The 18,818-nt window shown below is 42.6% G+C and overlaps 1 protein-coding gene across 1 annotated transcript in view; it reads left to right on the forward strand.

Annotated features, from left to right (window-relative positions):
- The window catches only part of LOC145404382 (allatostatin-A receptor-like), a 38,068-nt gene extending 24,313 nt beyond the window's left edge, over positions 1 to 13,755 (forward strand). The window contains exons 4-5 of the mRNA XM_080275904.1: positions 12,935 to 13,093; positions 13,570 to 13,755. Of these exons, the coding sequence (XP_080132030.1) occupies positions 12,935 to 13,093; positions 13,570 to 13,755 (345 nt within the window). The remainder of the gene's footprint in view (positions 1 to 12,934; positions 13,094 to 13,569) is intronic.
- Positions 13,756 to 18,818: the final 5,063 nt, after the last annotated feature.

Genomic DNA, 18,818 nt, shown 5'->3' on the forward strand with positions numbered 1-18,818 from the left:
ATTATACATTATTTAGGAATGGACATGTTTAGATGGGAAGCAAAAGCGAAATACTTAGCCATTATCAAATGTTGGCACTGCATCACAGTTTACAACATTGGAAGGCTTATAGAAACTTCATGTTCTGTACTGATGAAAGTGATTTCCTTACATTATTTTGTCTAATTTCTTCCCATATCGAAGTTTTAAAAAAATCTTTTAAATTATAACATTTCCTAATGCGAACAAGTATTGCTCCACGCAAGTCTGCCTCACTCAAAATGATGACACGCATCCGCACTCAAAACACACACACACACACACACACACACACACACACACACACACACACACACATATAAACTCAGCTCACAATACCCGTCTTGAATCACACGCACTCGATCCCCCCCCCCCATACTCGTTAATAGATCATGCATAACGTGTTGCTTTTTCCCTTGTTTTGTGTCTGGAGGGTAACGAGTATGACCTGGTGATTCATTATAGCTGGGGTAAAACACAGGACTGATGAATGCCACCAGTAAAAACACTGACACACTCACTGTACTCTCATCATTATCTTTCTCTCTCTCTCTCTCTCTCTCTCTCTCTCTCTCTCTCTCTCTCCTCTCGTTACCTAACCTTTCATCCACGTACCTCCCCCCCTCACCTCATCCTTCTACGTCCCAGGCCCAAACAAAGGAATCACGACGCCTCTCTTCTGAACCCTCCTTGCACCCATCCCTGGCCGTCTCCCTTCATCACACGACCAATCACCTCCCCCCTTAACCCCAATCCCTCCACCCACCTACCCACCCGTCCCTCACCTCCCTCCTTAACCCACCTACCCACCCGTCCCTCACCTCCCTCCTTAACTCACCTACCCACCCGTCCCTCACCTCCCTCCCTAACCACTGCTATCCCCCACCACCTACCCACCCGTCCCTCACCTCCCTCCTTAACCCACCTACCCACCCGTCCCTCACCTCCCTCCCTAACCACTACCATCCCCAACCCACCTACCCACCCGTCCCTCACCTCCCTTCCTAACCACTACTATCACCCACCGCCTGCCCACCCGTCCCTCACCTCCCTCTCTAACCACTACTATCCCCCACCCACTTACCCACCCGTCCCTCACCTCCCACCCTAACCACTACTATCCCCCACCCACTTACCCACCCGTCCCTCACCTCCCTCCCTAACCACTACTATTCCCCACCCACCTACCCACCCGTCCCTCACCTCCCTCCCTAACCACTACTATCCCCCACCCACCTACCCACCCGTCCCTCGGTCCAGGTGAGAGTGGGGTGGCGATCAAAGGTGCGACGGCGACTAATTATTTGTGGCATCCGTATCAATACTAGGAGCCAATGACGCGTTAGATGGCCCCTGGCACCCTGCTTCACCTCACTGTCTCGCCCTGGCAACGAACACTGCCTCACCTCACTGTCTCACCCTTGCAACGGACACTGCCTCACCTCACTGCCTCGCCCTGGCAACGGACACTGCCTCACCTCACTGCCTCCCCCTGGCAACGGACACTGCCTCACCTCACTGCCTCACCCTTGCAACGGACACTGCCTCACCTCACTGCCTGGCCCTGGCAATGGTGGAAAGGTGGAGAAGGGAGGGAGAAAAGAAGAGAAAGGGGAGTGGAGAGTGGGAACGAAAAGGAAAGGGAAGAAGGGGTGGAGAACAGAAGGGAAAGGGGATAGGGCAGGGGAAGCGAGGGGGAACAGGTAGGATGGGGAAAAAGGAGGGGAAACGGAGGAAAAGGGGATTGGAATGAAGAAAGGGGAAATTAAAAGGAAAGGAAATGAGGAGGATGGTGAAGAAAGGTGAACTGTAGAGGTATAGGAGAGGAACAGATGAAAGCTGGCAGGAATGGCAGAGAAGGGGAGGACAGTGATAAAGCGAAGAGGGAGAGAGGAGGGACAGTATGAGTAATGGATAGTCTCACAGGGAGGAAGGGATGGGGAAGAATGGAAGGGAAGAACAGAATGATGAGTGGATTAGGAAAGGACAGGCAAGAATGGAAGGGGGAAGAGGAGTGGGGGCTGTGCGACGGACGGACGTGAGGGTTAGGAATGCAGAAGAGGGGAGAACGGACATTATCTCTGCCTAGGACCGACGGGGCGGTGAAGGGCGGGGGAAGGGAGAGACAAAATTAGGAACAGAGGATAGAGCCTGAAACGAAAGATAAAAAGAGAAAGAAAAATGAAGAGGTACCACGAGAGAAATGACAGTTGAAAAATGGAAAAACAGATAGGAAGAGTTGAAAGAAGCAACACATAATGCTGGTGAAAGTAAGGAAAGATGTTTAAAATGACGACAAGAAACAAAACTTGAAAGGAAATTAAAAACAGGTTAATGAAGGTGAATGCAAGGACAGCTCAAAGAAAAACAAGAGAGATGAAAAGGTAGAAAAGAGAAACAAAAAAGGATTGGGAAGAAATGTAGGAAAAAAGTGAGAGAATGAAAGCAAAGGGGAAAAAATAGGGGTACGTCATACTGAGAAAGGAAGAGGAAAAAGGAAAGATAGGAAATTGATGATAGGGTGATTTGCAGTGATAAAGGAAGGTGGCGGAAAGGAGGAAAGAAGTGAAAGAAAGTAAAAAAGACAGAATATGACAAAGAAGAGCAGGAGGATAAAAGGAAGAGAAAAAAAAATTAGCATTTAGAAAGGCTATAATAAAGGATGTTGGAAGAAAGACGAAAATGGATGAAAAAAGACGTGAATAGCTACTAATGAAGGAAGATGAATATAAAGACACAGGGAAAGACAGAAGACAAGAATGCTGTTAGGTGACATTGACAAAGGTTTATGTGAATCTGGCAACCGAATTTTTTATAGCAGTTTTTCTAGTTTCACACACACACACACACACACACACACACACACACACACACACACACACACACCTTTCTGTTTGTCTGTGTCTTGCTTATGATCTTCAGATTTTTAAATACAATGTTTCCAGGCATCTCAAAATAAATGGATCTTAATTTTTGCACCCTATTTGCGTTAACTTTTTTTTTTTTTTTTTTTTTTTTTTAAGGGAGAAGTTCTCAGTGCGCTCAGCCGTAAATTCCTTCTCTTCTTGCAACAAAGGAATGATTCCAAATCCACATCTGTCTGTACAGAAGCAGTGGTTCACCTGTGCATGAAGTCACACATCACAAGTTTCTTATACACTCACTCATAAAGACGAGAGCATATTAGAAGAGGAACAACACAATACATTTTTAGGCATCAGAAAACAACTTTGTATCGGTATAGAGTACATCATCATCCGTCTCCCATACTTTGCGGAAACCCGTGATAAAATAACAACGGCGCCTTGCCTACACAGTACATGTTGATATACGTGCGTGGAAAACATTTCAGGGACTTTCCTTGTGTTGGCCTCGCCTCGTGCGTCTGTAAGGCATCACACACACGTCTGTGTGTTCTGACGCCCTTGCTGGCCTGGTACAAGCATTTGTATAGATCTATGGTGAGCTTTCCACGCTGTTTTTTTCTTTTCTTTCTTTCTACCGCAGTTTACTACATATTCTGTGCTCAGCATTTTCTTACTTTTTCTTATCTTTTTTAAGAGAGAGAGAGAGAGAGAGAGAGAGAGAGAGAGAGAGCACGATCAACGTATTACAGAAGTCCTTATCCTCTGATTGGCCGGTGAATGGCATCCTTTTTTTTGGCCACACTCCCATCTGAAACGGTGTTCTTAAAAGACGTCCAACTTTTTTGTTCATGAAGCTCCTCCGCTCACGTCATATTTCCTCCCTCCTTTGCCATTATATCACCTCACTTTATATCTTTAGTGTTCCTTCACAAATTTACCGTAGCATCATTTTTCTCCTTTCTGTTCTCCGTCAGTTTTTCCTGGCCTTTTTTATCAGTGAGACGTCCTTCATTTATATAATTAAAATTCTAATATTCGCTGTATCATCGACTGTCTCGGTGATGTGCTGCACTGCAGAAGCAGCGTTAGTTTCTGTTAAGCTTCTGTCGATTCTTTTATGTTCTAAAAAGTTAGCTGGTAGTGGCAAGCGTGGGAGTCTAATCACCACATTCAGTAATCCCAACAAACCAGCAGTCATTGTAATTTTCTCAGAAATGTGGGAGTCTGTTATTTCCTCATTCCCGAGTAATGAGAGAAAAATTCCCTGGGTGGTAAACTGAGCGCTGATTGCAGGAGTATTGTGTTGCTATGGTTACCAGAACACAGAATTGGTTCTCGCACAAACTTTCGTTAATTATATATTTACAAGTATATCTATATCTGTCTACAGACAGACACTGATAGATAGACTGATAGATAGATGTAGATATATAGATATATATTACAGATATATATTCATTTTCCATTCCATTTTATTTTTATCTCATAAACCAAGGATTTTTCAATGAACACTTGGCATTATTTCTCCCTCATCTCTCTTTCCTCTCCTCGCGCCCCCCACCCCCATTTTCCCTCCTCCTAACGCCGCTGATTGTCACCCTCCCTTGACCCAACCCACATCTCCCTTGACCTTCCCCACATCTCCCTTGACCCTATCTACATCTCCCTTGACCCAACCCACATCTCCCTTGACCCTCCCCACATCTCCCTTGGCCCTCCCCACATCTCCCTTGACCCTCCCCACATCTCCCTTGACCCAACCCACATCTCCCTTGGCCCTCCCCACATCTCCCTTGACCCTCCCCACATCTCCCTTGACCCTATCCACATCTCCCTTGACCCTCTTCACATCTCCCTGGGCCATCCCCACATCTCCCTTGACCCTCCCCACATCTCCCTTGGCCCTCCCCACCCCTCCCTTGGCCCTCCCCACCCCTCCCTACCATCCCGTCCCGCTGTGTCCTACTCACCCCGCCATATACATTACACACACATATACTTTTATCACAATACGTGTCTTAACAGGGTGCAAGTCGGGCCCAAACGGTTGTATCTCACCAGTAAACAGCTTTTCCAGGCGTGGGAGGAATTCGTCCAGTGGAACACAGCATTTCCCTTTTTTTTTTTTTTCATCTCTGATTCACGGTATTAATTTTTTCTTAATCCATTCCAGTTCAGCTTGTATTTTTCTTGTTTCTTTCATTTTTATTTCTTCGTTTTTTTCATTTCCCTACCGCTTAGTTCGTTTTCATTTTTTTATCGTCTTCCCCCTCCTATTTTTCCACTACATCCCGCTTCCTACCGCTTCAGGCCCTGCACTTACTCCCTTTTGCATACCTCTCTCTCTCTCTCTCTCTCTCACACACACACACACACACACACACACACACACACACACACACACACACACACACACACACACTCACACACACTTTCGTCTCACGTATCATCCCTCTTCAATTTTTTCTCCTTCACAACTCCAACTTCACTTCATTCCCCATACCCCTCATCCACCTCCCTTTACCCTCTTCCCCTCCCTAACTCTCTTCTCCTGCTCCCTTCCTCCCTCTCCTCCTCCTTTCCCTCCCTGCCCTCCCTCGTCCCTTGTCAGAATGAGCAAAGTTATCATCTAAGGCGATTGGGAGAGGGAAGTAGGAAGGAAGGAAAGAGGATACGAGAGAGGGAGACTGGAGAAGGAGGTGGAAAGAAAATGCTAAAGAGAAAGAAGAGAAAGAGAAGGTATGATGACGAGGAAAGAGAAGAGCGAACAGAAGAAAGAAGAAACAAGAACAGAAAGAAGAAAGAATCGATGGAAGTGTAAACGGGAGGAGAAAGAGGAAAAGGAAAGAAGAGAAGGAGGAAGTAGAGAGAGAGAAGAAAGAAGAGAAAAAGGAAAAGGGGGAAGAGAAAGGGGGAATAAGAGAAGAAAAGAAGGAAGAGTAAGATGAATGAGAATGAGGAAGAGGAAATTTGAGAAATAGGATGTTATGCAGGGGAGTGAAAAACTGAAAGAAAATGGAAGTCAGGGAGTGTGGAGAAGAAAATGTAGAGTGAGGAAGTGGATCTGGGGAGAATAAAGGAAATTTCATAAGTAACAAATATTAATGAAGTAAAAAACATGGTAAATAAATGGGAGGAAGACGTAGCAAAAGTAAGAAATACAGAAAGTGGAAGAAGAAAGAGAAAGCTGAAAGAGTAAGAGGAAGTATAGAAGTAGGAGGAATGAAACGGAGAAAGAAGTTGAAGTAGAAGTAAAGAGGAATTGATGAAGAAAAAGAAAGTTAGAAATGTAAGAGGAAGTAAGGCAGCGGAATTACAGAGAAGTATAAGAGAGAAGAAAGACGTTGGAGAAGTATGAGAATGTCAAAAGAAGAAAAAGAAAAAAACACCAAGAGGAAGAAGGAGAGGTGGAAAAGTAAGAGGCAATAAGTCAGTAGAATGAAAGACTGTAGGGGAAGGAAGAGAAACCTGGGAAATGAAGGAAGATTAAGGGAGGTGGCACATTGGAATTTTGATAACGAAAATAGAGCCGACAAGAGAAGAGAACTTAATGCCTTCGCTACGATAGGTCCATAGAATAAATGAAATCGAGACCGAAGTGGAAAGTTTACATTATCGAAATTGAGAGGTTCACGATAACGGATTTTTAACTGCGGGGCGTCACTTTTGTGATTCTGTGTTATTTTGAATTCGCCCGGGCTTTCAAGTGGTGGCTTGTATCATCTACCAGTACTGCCAATGTCCAACACTAGTCAGCACTCCTAATCTCATCTGTACTCCCATCCATTGTTGACAATTTAGCCATTTCTCCCCGTTCTTGACTCCCCTCCCTACCTCCCCTCCATTACCCTCTCCTCTCGCCTGCCCAGCCATGCTACGCTAAGTAAATCTTCCCTGGAATTTTCCACTGATTTCATCCATTGAAATAAGCCCTATGCCCTATTCTTATACCAAATAATATATACAGAAAAGAAATAAGGTAAGTGATAGTGCCATACACCTGGAATTGGCTAATTATCACCTGACAACACCTCACATGCACTCGTTCGCTAATTTTCGCTGTTTATTTCCCCTTGAAGTATGCCGTATAATCTATTCCCGTAATAAAAATATATATAAGGAGGGAAGGGAGAAGCCAAAGTGATATTTACATTCACCTGGAACTACCTAATTTATTATGTATTGTCTAGATTTCCTGCCAATCATTTCATAGCGTATAATAATATTAGCAGCTGTCACCAGGCTGAGATTGGCAGCACTGCACTTCCCCTAGGCAGGCCACCACACACTGTATTCAGTTTACTTTCATCTTTCAAGGTGAAAGCACGTCGGATTTGCGCCTATCAAATTCCGCCGCTTTTTAGCCCCATGCTAAGGGCCCTGTGACCTCTACCCCCTACTAAACCTCGTGTGGAAAGAGGTAAAGGGATAAGTGAGTGGTGTGGAACGTGAACTGGCTAATTTGTCAATGAAAATGATAGAGAGTGACTACGATCTTTCTGGTGAGTAAAACAGTGCAAGTGGAAATGTAAATAATGTATAAACAGCAAGTGAAAGCAATGAATGTAAATATAAGTGAACAGTGGAAAATAGTTTTATAAGTTACAGCAAGTGACAGTGCCTAACACAGTGTAAATAAAATAGAAATGTAATTAATGTAAATAAAATAAAGAATGTAAATAATGTAAATAAAATAGAGAATGTAAATAGAAATGTAAATGAGTAGTAATATAAGAATACGAGTATATATACTAGGAGTAATGAAAGTGAAAGTTTCACTCTAGCATGTATGAATACCATGAGTTATGAAAGTGAAGGTGAAAGTGACAGATTCACTCTCAACGCTAGTATACAGGACGAGAGTGTGAATGCTACGTATTTTGCTGAAAGAGAAGTTGAATGCCTACAGTGACAATAAACTACTATTACTGAAGGAAACTTATGGATAAAGACTGTAGATATAAGTGTTATATAGTAATAGAAATATAAACTGTGAGTGTTTTTATGAATAATAAATGACAGAACACCAGCGACGAACGATCGGAAGTGGAAAGGTCATACCCGCTCGTAATTTTCATTGCTTTCACAGCGTTTTTTTTTTTTGCAGTATGGATTCTAAACTATTTGGGAATCATAGAATAGTGTTTCTGGTGATAATATCAGGTTGTGGTAATCATATTACGAGTTGCCGGGAAGTCTAAAGTGGAGACTTCGTTACCGAACTTCAGAGGTCTCCACAAGTCCTACGGTACTCGAAGAAGGCTCAACAAACATCCCAGGAGAAAGCTGAAGGTATGTGTCATATCCATATGTAATTTTAATATTCTAGGACTAATAATTGATTTTTGGAAAATATTTTTAGAGTCTGTTGGAGCGCGAATATGCCCGCGGGACATGCAAGTCAAAGCAAAACAAGCCCGCGGTTTATGGGTTAATAACGAGAAATTCAATAAGTACCTTTAAGTTTCTGAATATCAAATCACTAATAGAACTCGGGCTTCACCCTCGCTCTGGGGTCAGAGAGAGAGAGAGAGAGAGAGATTTTGTGTGTAAGAAGGATTCCCCTTTGCCCTCTTTACAAAGACTGTTAGAATTAATCTAAACCACTGAGAGGAAAGAAGAAACATGAATATTTTTCAATGCGTTCGCCAGACTCTCTCTCTCTCTCTCTCTCTCTCTCTCTCTCTCTCTCTCTCTCTCTCTCATTATGTGTCTGTCTTTGCCTATGTGTATATGATTCTGTGTTTTCTTTCTATCCATTTGTGTCTTTCTGTCCATTTTCGTATTGTCTGTTTCTTTTTCTGTTTGTCTGTCTTTCCTTTTAGAGTCTGCTTATCTTCCCATCGTCAGTCTTATTGCTTGTCTGTGTCTTTTTCTCTCGGTTTATTTATCTTTCTGTCCGTATTTTTTATCGTCTGTCTTTGGTTATCTATCTCATTATCTTTATTTTTCTGTTTCTCTGTCTTTGTTAAGTTGTCTGGCAGTCTTTATAACTGTCTGCCCTAATTCTTGTGTATGTCTTTGTTTATCTGTGTCTGCCTTCAGTGTTTTTATTTGCCTGCTTTTTTGTGATTTAGTTTGTTTTTGCCTTTGTTTTTCTATCTGTCATTGCCTTTATAAGATTGTTTTTGGTCAGTCTGTGTGTTAGCATATAAAGGAAGATAATATAAAGAAGTTTGATGTGGGTACGTAAAGAAAAACAAATATATTACAAAAGGAGGTAAAAGTTTTGTGAGCGAAAACGAGACTGCAGCCACTGGACAGAATGTAAGACACAGTAACATGGAAGATGGAAAGGAAAAACGAGAAATATGTGAAAACATGGCAGTAGGAAACTAAGAACAAAAAATATATATGTGAAATGTGTGGTAAAAGATGTAATGGTAGTATGGAGACTATTAAAAAAGACGAGAAAAATGTAGACAAAGCAAATCACACTGGAAGCAGGATGATGTGAGAATTATATGAAATGAAACGAGGAAAAAATAAATACAAACAGTGTCGACCAAAACAGAGACAGACTCATGTGTCCAGTTTCTTTCCATCTTTTCATGCCTGGCCTAAGATTTCCCAGCCAGATATACTTTCCACACCAGATTTTTTTCCGTGATCAAAGTCCGGCCTGAACTTGCTCCTGATGTGGACACAGCGGCATTTTGGCGTCCTTGCCGGGAATATTGTGCCAACTTTGCCAATATGGTCCTGTATTGCTTGTGACACTTTCTCCCTCACACACCCTAAACTCTCTCTCTCTCTCTCTCTCTCTCTCTCTTTCCTTTCCTTCCTTCCTTTCTTCTTTTTTCACCCCCCTGCCTTTCCTTCATTTTTAACTCTTCTCCCTATTCTCCCCCTTCCACAACCCTCCTTCTTTCCCCCACCACCTCCCTCCTCTCTTTCCTCCTCACTCTTCCACACCTTTAGTCACCTGCCTTCTCACCGCATCCAAACACCTGCACCAGGCAGCTTAGGTGTACCATCAACTCCTCACATGATCCTCGCAATAAAAGACCTATTTGGGTCCTGTTTGCCCACTTGAGTTGAGATGAACTCTTTCACCTCGAAACTTATAATTAATTTTGTTAATATCTCAGACGATTTTACTGACAATTTGTAGGGAAGGGATTACAGTACAAAGTCTCCACAAACCCCTTCACAGCCTGATGTCTCTCCCTGTGCTGCGTAAAATCGTCTGAAGGTAGCAACGATAAACTGAAAATACATTATTTGGTTGAAGGGATTAATAATTCAACAGTATTCTGAGTTCTTAATCCCTGTACTGCGAAAACGTCCTTTGTATTATATTTTTGTTGGTTCCTGATGAGTCTATTCAGGTCATGAGGATTATTAGCGAGGGATGTTACTAAAGACTATAAATTGTATTGCGTCTCTTGTCCAAACGGTGTCTTGTAACTTAAAACACTGTCTGGAGATAACAAGAATGAAGTGAAAATGACGTCCTCGGATGAAACAGGGTTAATAGTGATTCAAGACTAATTTCCTTTTATTCACTTCACTACGATAAAGTCTTTTATATTTTTCTTGCTACCTCCAGATGATTTTATTCGAGTTAGAAGGGTTAAATTTAGCGTTCAATAAGCCATTCACTCAGTTTATATTAAGGAAACCCAAAGCAGAAGTTACTGGAGAAAATATATAAGCATTACACCATGACAGGCCTTTCAATCTTTACCAACTGCAGACAAGAAAACTGTCAGCGGAGTGAAAGAGTTAAGTTTTTGGAGGATATTGTGAAGTGGATATTTTTTCTAACCCATACAGTTAGAAAAGTCTCTTCCAAACTGAATTTAATTGCCTTTTGGCAGCAAGAAGATAAAAATGAGATCCTTGTGAAAGGGTTAAGCTTTGGGAATATACTAGGAAGTTATTACTTTTCTAACCCCTCCAGTTATGAAAGTCTATCCCAGACTGAATTTAACTGTTTAGTTGGAGTAAGAAAACTGAAATGAGATCCTCGGACAACAGAGCGTGACCCCTTCACTACGGTGACGTGTTTTATATTTTTGCTGCCACCTGACGTATCTATTCAGCTCAGAAGCTTTTATGACTGTAGAAGTATATACAGCCATCAGTGACCCCTTCATTTCATTAGGCCTTTGTTATACGTGGAATCGTCTTGTAGCAGCAGGAAGGATATTTTCTGTAAATGACGTCTTTTGGCTGAAAAACTCACTCTTCTCTACGGTGACTTTTTATTGTATCCTTGTCGCCTCCACAGTGTTTTATTCAGCTAAGGAGGGACTTTTCGTACTGGAGGGTTTATATATATAGTTTCCATTATCTGCTTGGCTACTAAAGATTCTGGGATTCTCCCTAAGTTGCATAGAATCTTCTGTTGTTGGTCGCATTAAGAAGATAATTAGGTCATCATAGTGAAGGGGTTAATTAGATCACTGGAAAGAGACAATAAGCGGCCTATCACTGAAAGGCTCACTATACGGCTAAGATAACGAGGTGTTTTATGCCTCTTTGTGTTCATTTCACACTGGATCCTGTTAACAGTGACGATACTTTGATCATTAGATTTTCTTATACATTAGTGTTCCTTAAAAGACAGCTGAAATGAGAACTGGATATGATCGTGTGTGTGTGTGTGTGTGTGTGTGTGTGTGTGTGTGTGTGTGTGTGTGTGTGTGTGTGTGTGTGTGTGTGTGTGTGTGTGTGTGTGTGTGTGTGTGTCCGTGTGTGTGTGTGTGTGTGTGTGTGTGTGTGTGTGTGTGTGTGTGTGAGGGAGGGCTGTTGTCTTCTGTGGTTTACTTGAAGGTATTGCTGTGTTGGAAAGAGTAGCACAAGACAGCCATTACTGGCATTAAAAACGCGATTCACGTCCCGCTTGCCAGGAGATGGAAAATCGTAGAGAAAACGAGAGAAGGACTGGGAATATTTGTTTTCCTTCAGCGTGTCTGCGTCATGTACATTGGTTAACCATCTTTCATTTGTTACCTGGAAGAAAAATATATTACATTCAGGTTGACCCATAATGGTTCATACAGGGGTGGTTGGGGTTTATTGCTCACATAATGCCACTCAGGGAACGGTGAAGCTGGTCCCCCTCACCTTAAATATCAGGATTGTCCAGCCTAGCCCCGGGCCCCAACGCTCCTAGTAAGGTAAAAAAAGATTAGATATTGAATGAAAGTATGATACAAGTTGAATGGAATAATATTAATAATACTAATTGTTTGTTTTCCGAATATCATATCCTTTCCACTGCCATGAAAAGAAATAGGAAAAAAGGAAGGTATTGGAAAGACAAAAGGGAGAGAAAATTTATTTCTTGATCACACCTTTTCAGTGGTAGTTATAACCCACTCACTCCCTACTCTCCAACTCACCATTTCATACTCTCTTGCTTTCTCTCAAACTTACTCCCACATTGTCACTTCCACCCACTTTCAAACTCATCTCACTCTCTCTCATTCATCCTCACTAATGCATCCACTTTCACACTCACTTTCAACCTCATTCATTTATTTTTCATACTTAAACAAAGTTTCGTTTTCTGAAATTCTCATATTGTTTTCCCTCCTACATTTAATCTGTTTCACATATACGCACATTTTATTATATTGCCGGACATGCAGTTTTGATCTGATGTCACGGCAATAAAATAACACATTTATGTAATTTGTATTTAAATTTTGAGTTAGCTAACCCCCCTTCTCTTCAGGTATTGACGTGGCAGGTAATTCTCATTCTTTCATCGTGATCATCTTTCCTCACATTCTCACCTCATACCTCTTAACCCCGTCCCTAATAATCTCACCCCAACCAACCTCACAACTCCTAATCTTACCCCTACTAATCTCACTTCTACTACTTTCAACCCTTCTCATTGCATCGATCCTAATGTCACCCAATAAATCTCATCACTAGCCTACCAGACTGATTCCTCCTAATTTTACCCCTATTTATCTCATCCCTTCTAATCTTCAACCCTACTGCATCTACTAATCACACCCATCCTAATCTCACCCCTACTAATCTCACAAACACCATACCCTCACCCCACCATAATCTCACTCTACCAGTGTCATCCCTCTGACTTCACCTCCTTCCCCTGCAAGTTCATCGTGATCGTGTTCCCTATACGGTCCCGGTCCCTGTGTACCATGAGCAACTGTAACTGCTCCGTGCTGTTCGTGTGGGTCACCTCACTGCTGCTGGCCTCGCCCGTCATCAGGGCCATGGTAAGTAAACTGTGATCACAGCAGATCATCTGGGGTCATAGTAGGTTCGACTGGGTAATGGTACTGTATGTCAGGCTGAATCATGATAGGTGAGAGTGAGTTATGATAGACTGTGTAAGGTTATGGTAGAGTACGGCAGGTTGCGGCATGAAATTGGAGAGTCAGACTGGATCATGGTTGGCCACATGGGGTCAGGGAAGGTCAGACGGGCCATGGGAGACAGGCTGCGTCATGGTAGAACATATTGAGGGATGGTAGGTAATGCCTGGTTTCCATATAGTAATCATACTAGGTGTTGGGCCCTGTTTTTGTTGGTTGAGAAAGTTCCTTAGCTTGTTAGTCTTTCCAGTTCATGTCATCGTAGGTGTTGAGCAACACTATGTGTGTGTCAAACATTACGAAGACGTTCTGGGAAGTCTTCAAAGCCTTTCACAATACGATCTTCAGAGTATGATTAGTTTTCGTCGCAAACGAAGGTGCTTATTGTGCTGGGACGCTGCGGGGTCACACTTGCCAGCTACGGCTTTGCCCTCACAGGATCACGAAAGCGGCCGTCACAGGAACACAAAAGCGGTCAAAGCACCCCACCAGAGGACATTACCCTGATCTTTCTCACAAACATATGCTCACACTTATACATGCAAAAGCTCTGTGTGCCTTGACCCCCATTTCATCAACAAAACCATTGCAGAAGCACAAAAGTACACAAAACACTCCCTCACTGGACATTAATGGGGACGATCTTTCGGAATGTGTTATTGAATCCTCCGTGAAAGAGGGTGCAAATTTCATTTAAAAAGTTTGTATAGGTTTGGAACCTGTGTTACATACATATATGCAAACTCACCGCCAGAACTATAGCCTATTTTACATATATTAGCCCGTATGCCAAGGAAAAATTAAAGAAACTGTTGTTAACTGGGAAGAGTTCAGTTACAAGTAGTTATGTCTGATCCTTCAAATTTCTAGACGGTGAAATCTTGATCGGCTTAAGAGGCATGTTAGTTAGATTGTAAATGATAAGGTACAGCTTTTCTAGGTAATGTTGGTTGTTCGATGAGCTAAGCTATAGAGACTGAACCAAACAAACCGTTTATGTACATTGTTGAGAGAGAGAGAGAGAGAGAGAGAGAGAGAGAGAGAGAGAGAGAGAGAGAGAGAGAGAGAGAGAGAGAGAATATTCCCTTCAAGAATCATCGAAACAGTCTCAATCTTCTTTCACCTTATTTTTCTCCAGCTTCTCTATTTCTCTAAGCTCTTGTGCTTACTCAGTGGTTTCCCAAAGTCTTTCCTCTCCGTAATGGTCAATTCCGAGGCAGACAGGGGCGAAAAAGAGTCTGGCCAGATAAACTTTGTGGAATAGGAAATGAAATGAGATAGACCATGGAACACACACACACCCTACCACCCACCCACCCACCCAAACACACACACACACACACACACACACACACACACACACATTTTTTTTTTTTTTTTTGGGGGGGGGCGGGCACAGAGACCTTTGTTAAATTCTGGTTGTTGTTTTTTTCTGTTTAAATGACCTGTGAGATTTTGGCAACCTGCTTATTATTTATTATTGTAAAATATTTTATTTGTATGATTATTCTCGTTACTAATGTAATTATTTGTCATTTTCTGAGTTATTTTCATATGATTTTATGTGCATTTATTATTATTCGTGTTTCTTACATTCATCACACAGTTTTTGGTATGTCACTTAAAAACCATGTTCTCTATGTGTGTGTGTGTGTGTGTGTGTGTGTGTGTGTGTGTGTGTGTGTGTGTGTGTGTGTGTGTGTGTGTGTGTGTGTGTGTGTGTGTGTGTACTTTTATGAAGACAGGAGAATCCAGCAAGGAAGCAGCCAAATTCGAGCCTTTCAAGGTCTAAGCAAAAGAAACCAATTCACAAGATCCTATGAATTCGAGACGCCTTAGCAGTGTACATATAAAAGTCTGGAGACTCGTAAGCAGTGAAAAGATTAGGTTCAGGACGACTGCACTTGACTATACTAATTGTGTTCTAGAATGACAGATTTATGATGTACTTTCCATTGGATTAATAGAACTGACTGGAGGAACTGGAAAATGTGAGTACGTTTAAGTACTTGGGTAGTGTGATGAGTAAGGATGGAGGTTTGGAGGGTGAAGTGCTTGAAAGGGTACAGCAGGGAAGAAAGGTTGCTGGTTCTTTGAAAGCAGTGATAAGAAACAGGGAAGTGAGCATGGAAGTGAAAAAGTTACTACATGACAGTATTGTGATACCAACTCTAACGTATGGAAGTGAAGCTTGGACGTTGTTGGAAAGACACAAGTCAAGAGTGAGAGCAGTGGAAATGAGTTATTTAAGAGGAGTCTGTGGAGTCACATGGAGAGACAGGCTGACGAATGAGGATATAAAGGAGCGTTGTGGTGTGGATGTGGATGTGATAGGAAGCGTTATGAGGAACACACTGAGGTGGTTTGGCCATGTGGAGAGGATGGAGGGTGAGAGACTGACGAAGAGAGTGTATGTAAGTGAGGTGGAGGGGGGAAGAGGGAGGGGGAGGCCGAGGATGAGATGGAGGGATGGGGTGGAGAGGTATATGAGAGAGGGGGGTGTGAGTTGGGAGCAGAGTAGTGAAATGGCTGGGGACAGGGCGACATGGAGGCGATTTGTTTGTGGCCACCCCAAACGGGATTGAGGCGTCTGGCAATAGATAGATAGATAGATAGACTGGAGAAATGCATCGTCGTAAATAGTCTCTCTCTCTCTCTCTCTCTCTCTCTCTCTCTCTCTCTCTCTCTCTCACACACACACACACACACACACACACACACAATTATTGCAGCGAGAAAACAGGTTACTGATAAACTCGTAATAATGTATTCAGGGAATGTAGTGGAAAAAGAGAGGTTACTGGTAACAGCATTATCACATAAGTTTCTGTGGCTTACTCTCAGCTGAATAAAACATGTGTGACGTTATCCGAATTACAATACTAAAGTTATCCCCACCATTAGAAGGTTATTAAGGTAGATCAGCGAGTGGAGACTGATGCCAGAGGTGGTGATAAACATTAGAATTCCCTTTGTGATGACTGCTAAGGAAGGAGAAAGCAGTATGTTTTCCAGTCTGGAACTATATTGTCAAAGAATTTTGATCGTCAGTAAAAATAGGATAGAAAATCACTACAGATTTAATTAGTTATTGGCAAGAAACCAGTACCCAAGGTGGAGATAATTTCGAAACATCAAGTTGGGCAACACGATAACAAGTGAGATCATGGCGCAAAAAACAGCCATGTTCTCGGGAATGAGTTTATAACAAGGAGGATACAGAAGAGGGATTGCTGTCAGTAGCCCCAGAGGAAGAGAATATGAAGGAGGAACGAAGCTGTGAGGAGAAGAATGTTGTTTTGAAAAGCGAAAAATGCAAGGAAAGGTAATCATTGTTGCAAAAACTAACTTCTTCACTTCCAAGGCATATTAATTATTCATGTTATTACACCCGCTCTGTCGAAGAAAGTTTTTTTTTTTTAATGTGTGTGTGTGTGTGTGTGTGTGTGTGTGTGTGTGTGTGTGTGTGTGTGTGTGTGTGTGTGTCTACCTGTTTGTGTGTCTGTCTGTCTGTGAACAAGTCAATTTTTTATCTGATTTTAACCAAACTTAGCGGGGAGATTGGCAGCCAAGGGGTTGACCGATATTATGTCTTTGAGAAAAATTGGTCAAAGGTCAAGGTCACGGTAGTAGATCAGAGCATGACCTAGCCAGGTCAGTTAAAATCGTTTTTATCCTTTTAGACCGATCTTCTAGGAAGGGTGGACAATAAGGTAAGGGCATCGACTTTGATAACAACCAGCCATAGGTCAAGGCCACGGTTCAGGGACAAATATTTAACCGCGTGTCAGCGCAGAAAAAGAGCAAGTTTTTATGTTTTGACCCAAACTTGATGGAAAGACTGACGATTACCAAAGAGGCTGACTTATTGTTTTCGAGAACAATAGGACGGTGTCCCACAGCAAGGTCAGATTAACGGTTGCTTTTTCAGATTTGACCAAACTCAGTGGAAGGCATTAAGGTTAGTCGAAGATAAAGAGATTCGATTTTAAGAACAATCACTTAAAGGTCAAGGTCGCAGGGAAAGATCACTGATCAAGGTCACATGTCAAGGTCAGGTCAAACAGTTTGGTCCGATTTAGACAAAACTTGGTGGACGTGTTCAGGGTCACACAAAGACGAAGTAATCTGATAATGAAATATGTTGGTCGAAGTTCAAGGTCACAGGGTAATGCCAAATTTTTGGCCCAAAGACCAGTTCGGGTGTAGTACTCTGAGTGCTCCTTCTTGTTGTTAGATGGTTTTTGTTCAGCTTAGGAGATCTTGCTTATATTAAAGTACTTAATGAGGGATATATATATATAGATATATATATATATATATATATATATATATATATATATATATATATAATCCACACAGTCTGAGAGACCAAGTCCAAGAGTGAGAAAATCGTCTGGAGACAAAGAGAATAATAAATACAACAGGTAAGAGTGAATGGAGATTTGAGTGATGGGTTTTCCGTGAATGTTGGTGTGCATCAGGGGTTAGTTTTGAGTCCCATGTTGTTTATCATGGTACTTGAAGCCCTTTCACGTGACTTTAGAAACGGACTCCCGTGGGAGTTGTTGTATGCTGGTGATTTGGTGTTGATTGCAGAGAACGAAAGGGAGGCGGAGGAAAGGTTTGGGAAGTGGAGAGATGGTATGGGGAACAAGGGCTTATGGGTAAATGCAGATAAAACAAAAGTGATGATATCTAGGGCTGGTGGCGGTACTGTCAAAGACGAGGGAGAGTGGCCAGGTGCAGCCTGCCACAAGGGCGTGGGGAGTAATTCCATCTTCTGCGGTGTTTGTGATAAATGGGTGCATAAGAGTTGTAGTGGTATCAGAGGTAGACTGCGAGATAATGCTGATTTTATGTGTACGGCGTGTCGGGGAGAGCAGGTGGAGATTGTCAGACGTGAAAGAATTGAACTTGCTGGTGAATCTCTTGAGTGTGTGGAAGAGTTTTGTTATTTGGGTGACATGTTGTGTGCTGGAGGTGGGGCTGGAGCAAGCTCTATGGCTAGGGTGAGAAGTGGTTGAAAGAAGTTCAGGGAGCTCATGCCTCTCCTGACATTGAGAGGACTCTCCCTACGTGCTAAGGAGTCTTTGTATACAACATGTGTTAGGAATGTAATGCTGTATGGTAGTGAGACCTGGGCAGTGAAGGAGGAGGATATTCGCCGGCTCAGACGTACAGAAATGACAATGATTAGGTGGATGTGTAGTGCGTCCCTGCGTCCAAGGTCTGGGGGGGCTGGGTTCACGATGGAAGAGTTGAGAGGTAGGATGGGACTGGAGTGTATTGGTATTGTGATGAGGAGAGGTAGATTGTGATGGTTTGGACATGTGGAGAGGATGGGGGGTGATAACTTAGTGAGGAAGGTGAGAAGCGTTAATATTGGGGGTGGGGTTACGAGGGGTAGACCGAGAAAGACATGGGACGAGGTCATTAAGTGTGACCTCAGGGTTAAGGGACTGAACAGGGAGGCTGCAATGGATCGTGCAGGATGTTGAGCCCCCATTAGGTGACCAAGGCCGACGCATGCAAGCATGTTGGAGCCTTTAAAAAACGAAAACGAAAACGAAAACGAAAAACATCGTAGAGAATGGGCAGCTCCAGTAGTAGCTGACACCCCGGG

The sequence above is a fragment of the Coenobita brevimanus genome, chromosome 63, assembly GCF_032717465.1.
Source record: "Coenobita brevimanus isolate Jiangsu-jjx chromosome 63, ASM3271746v2, whole genome shotgun sequence".
In the NCBI taxonomy this organism is placed as follows: Eukaryota; Metazoa; Arthropoda; class Malacostraca; order Decapoda; family Coenobitidae; genus Coenobita; species Coenobita brevimanus.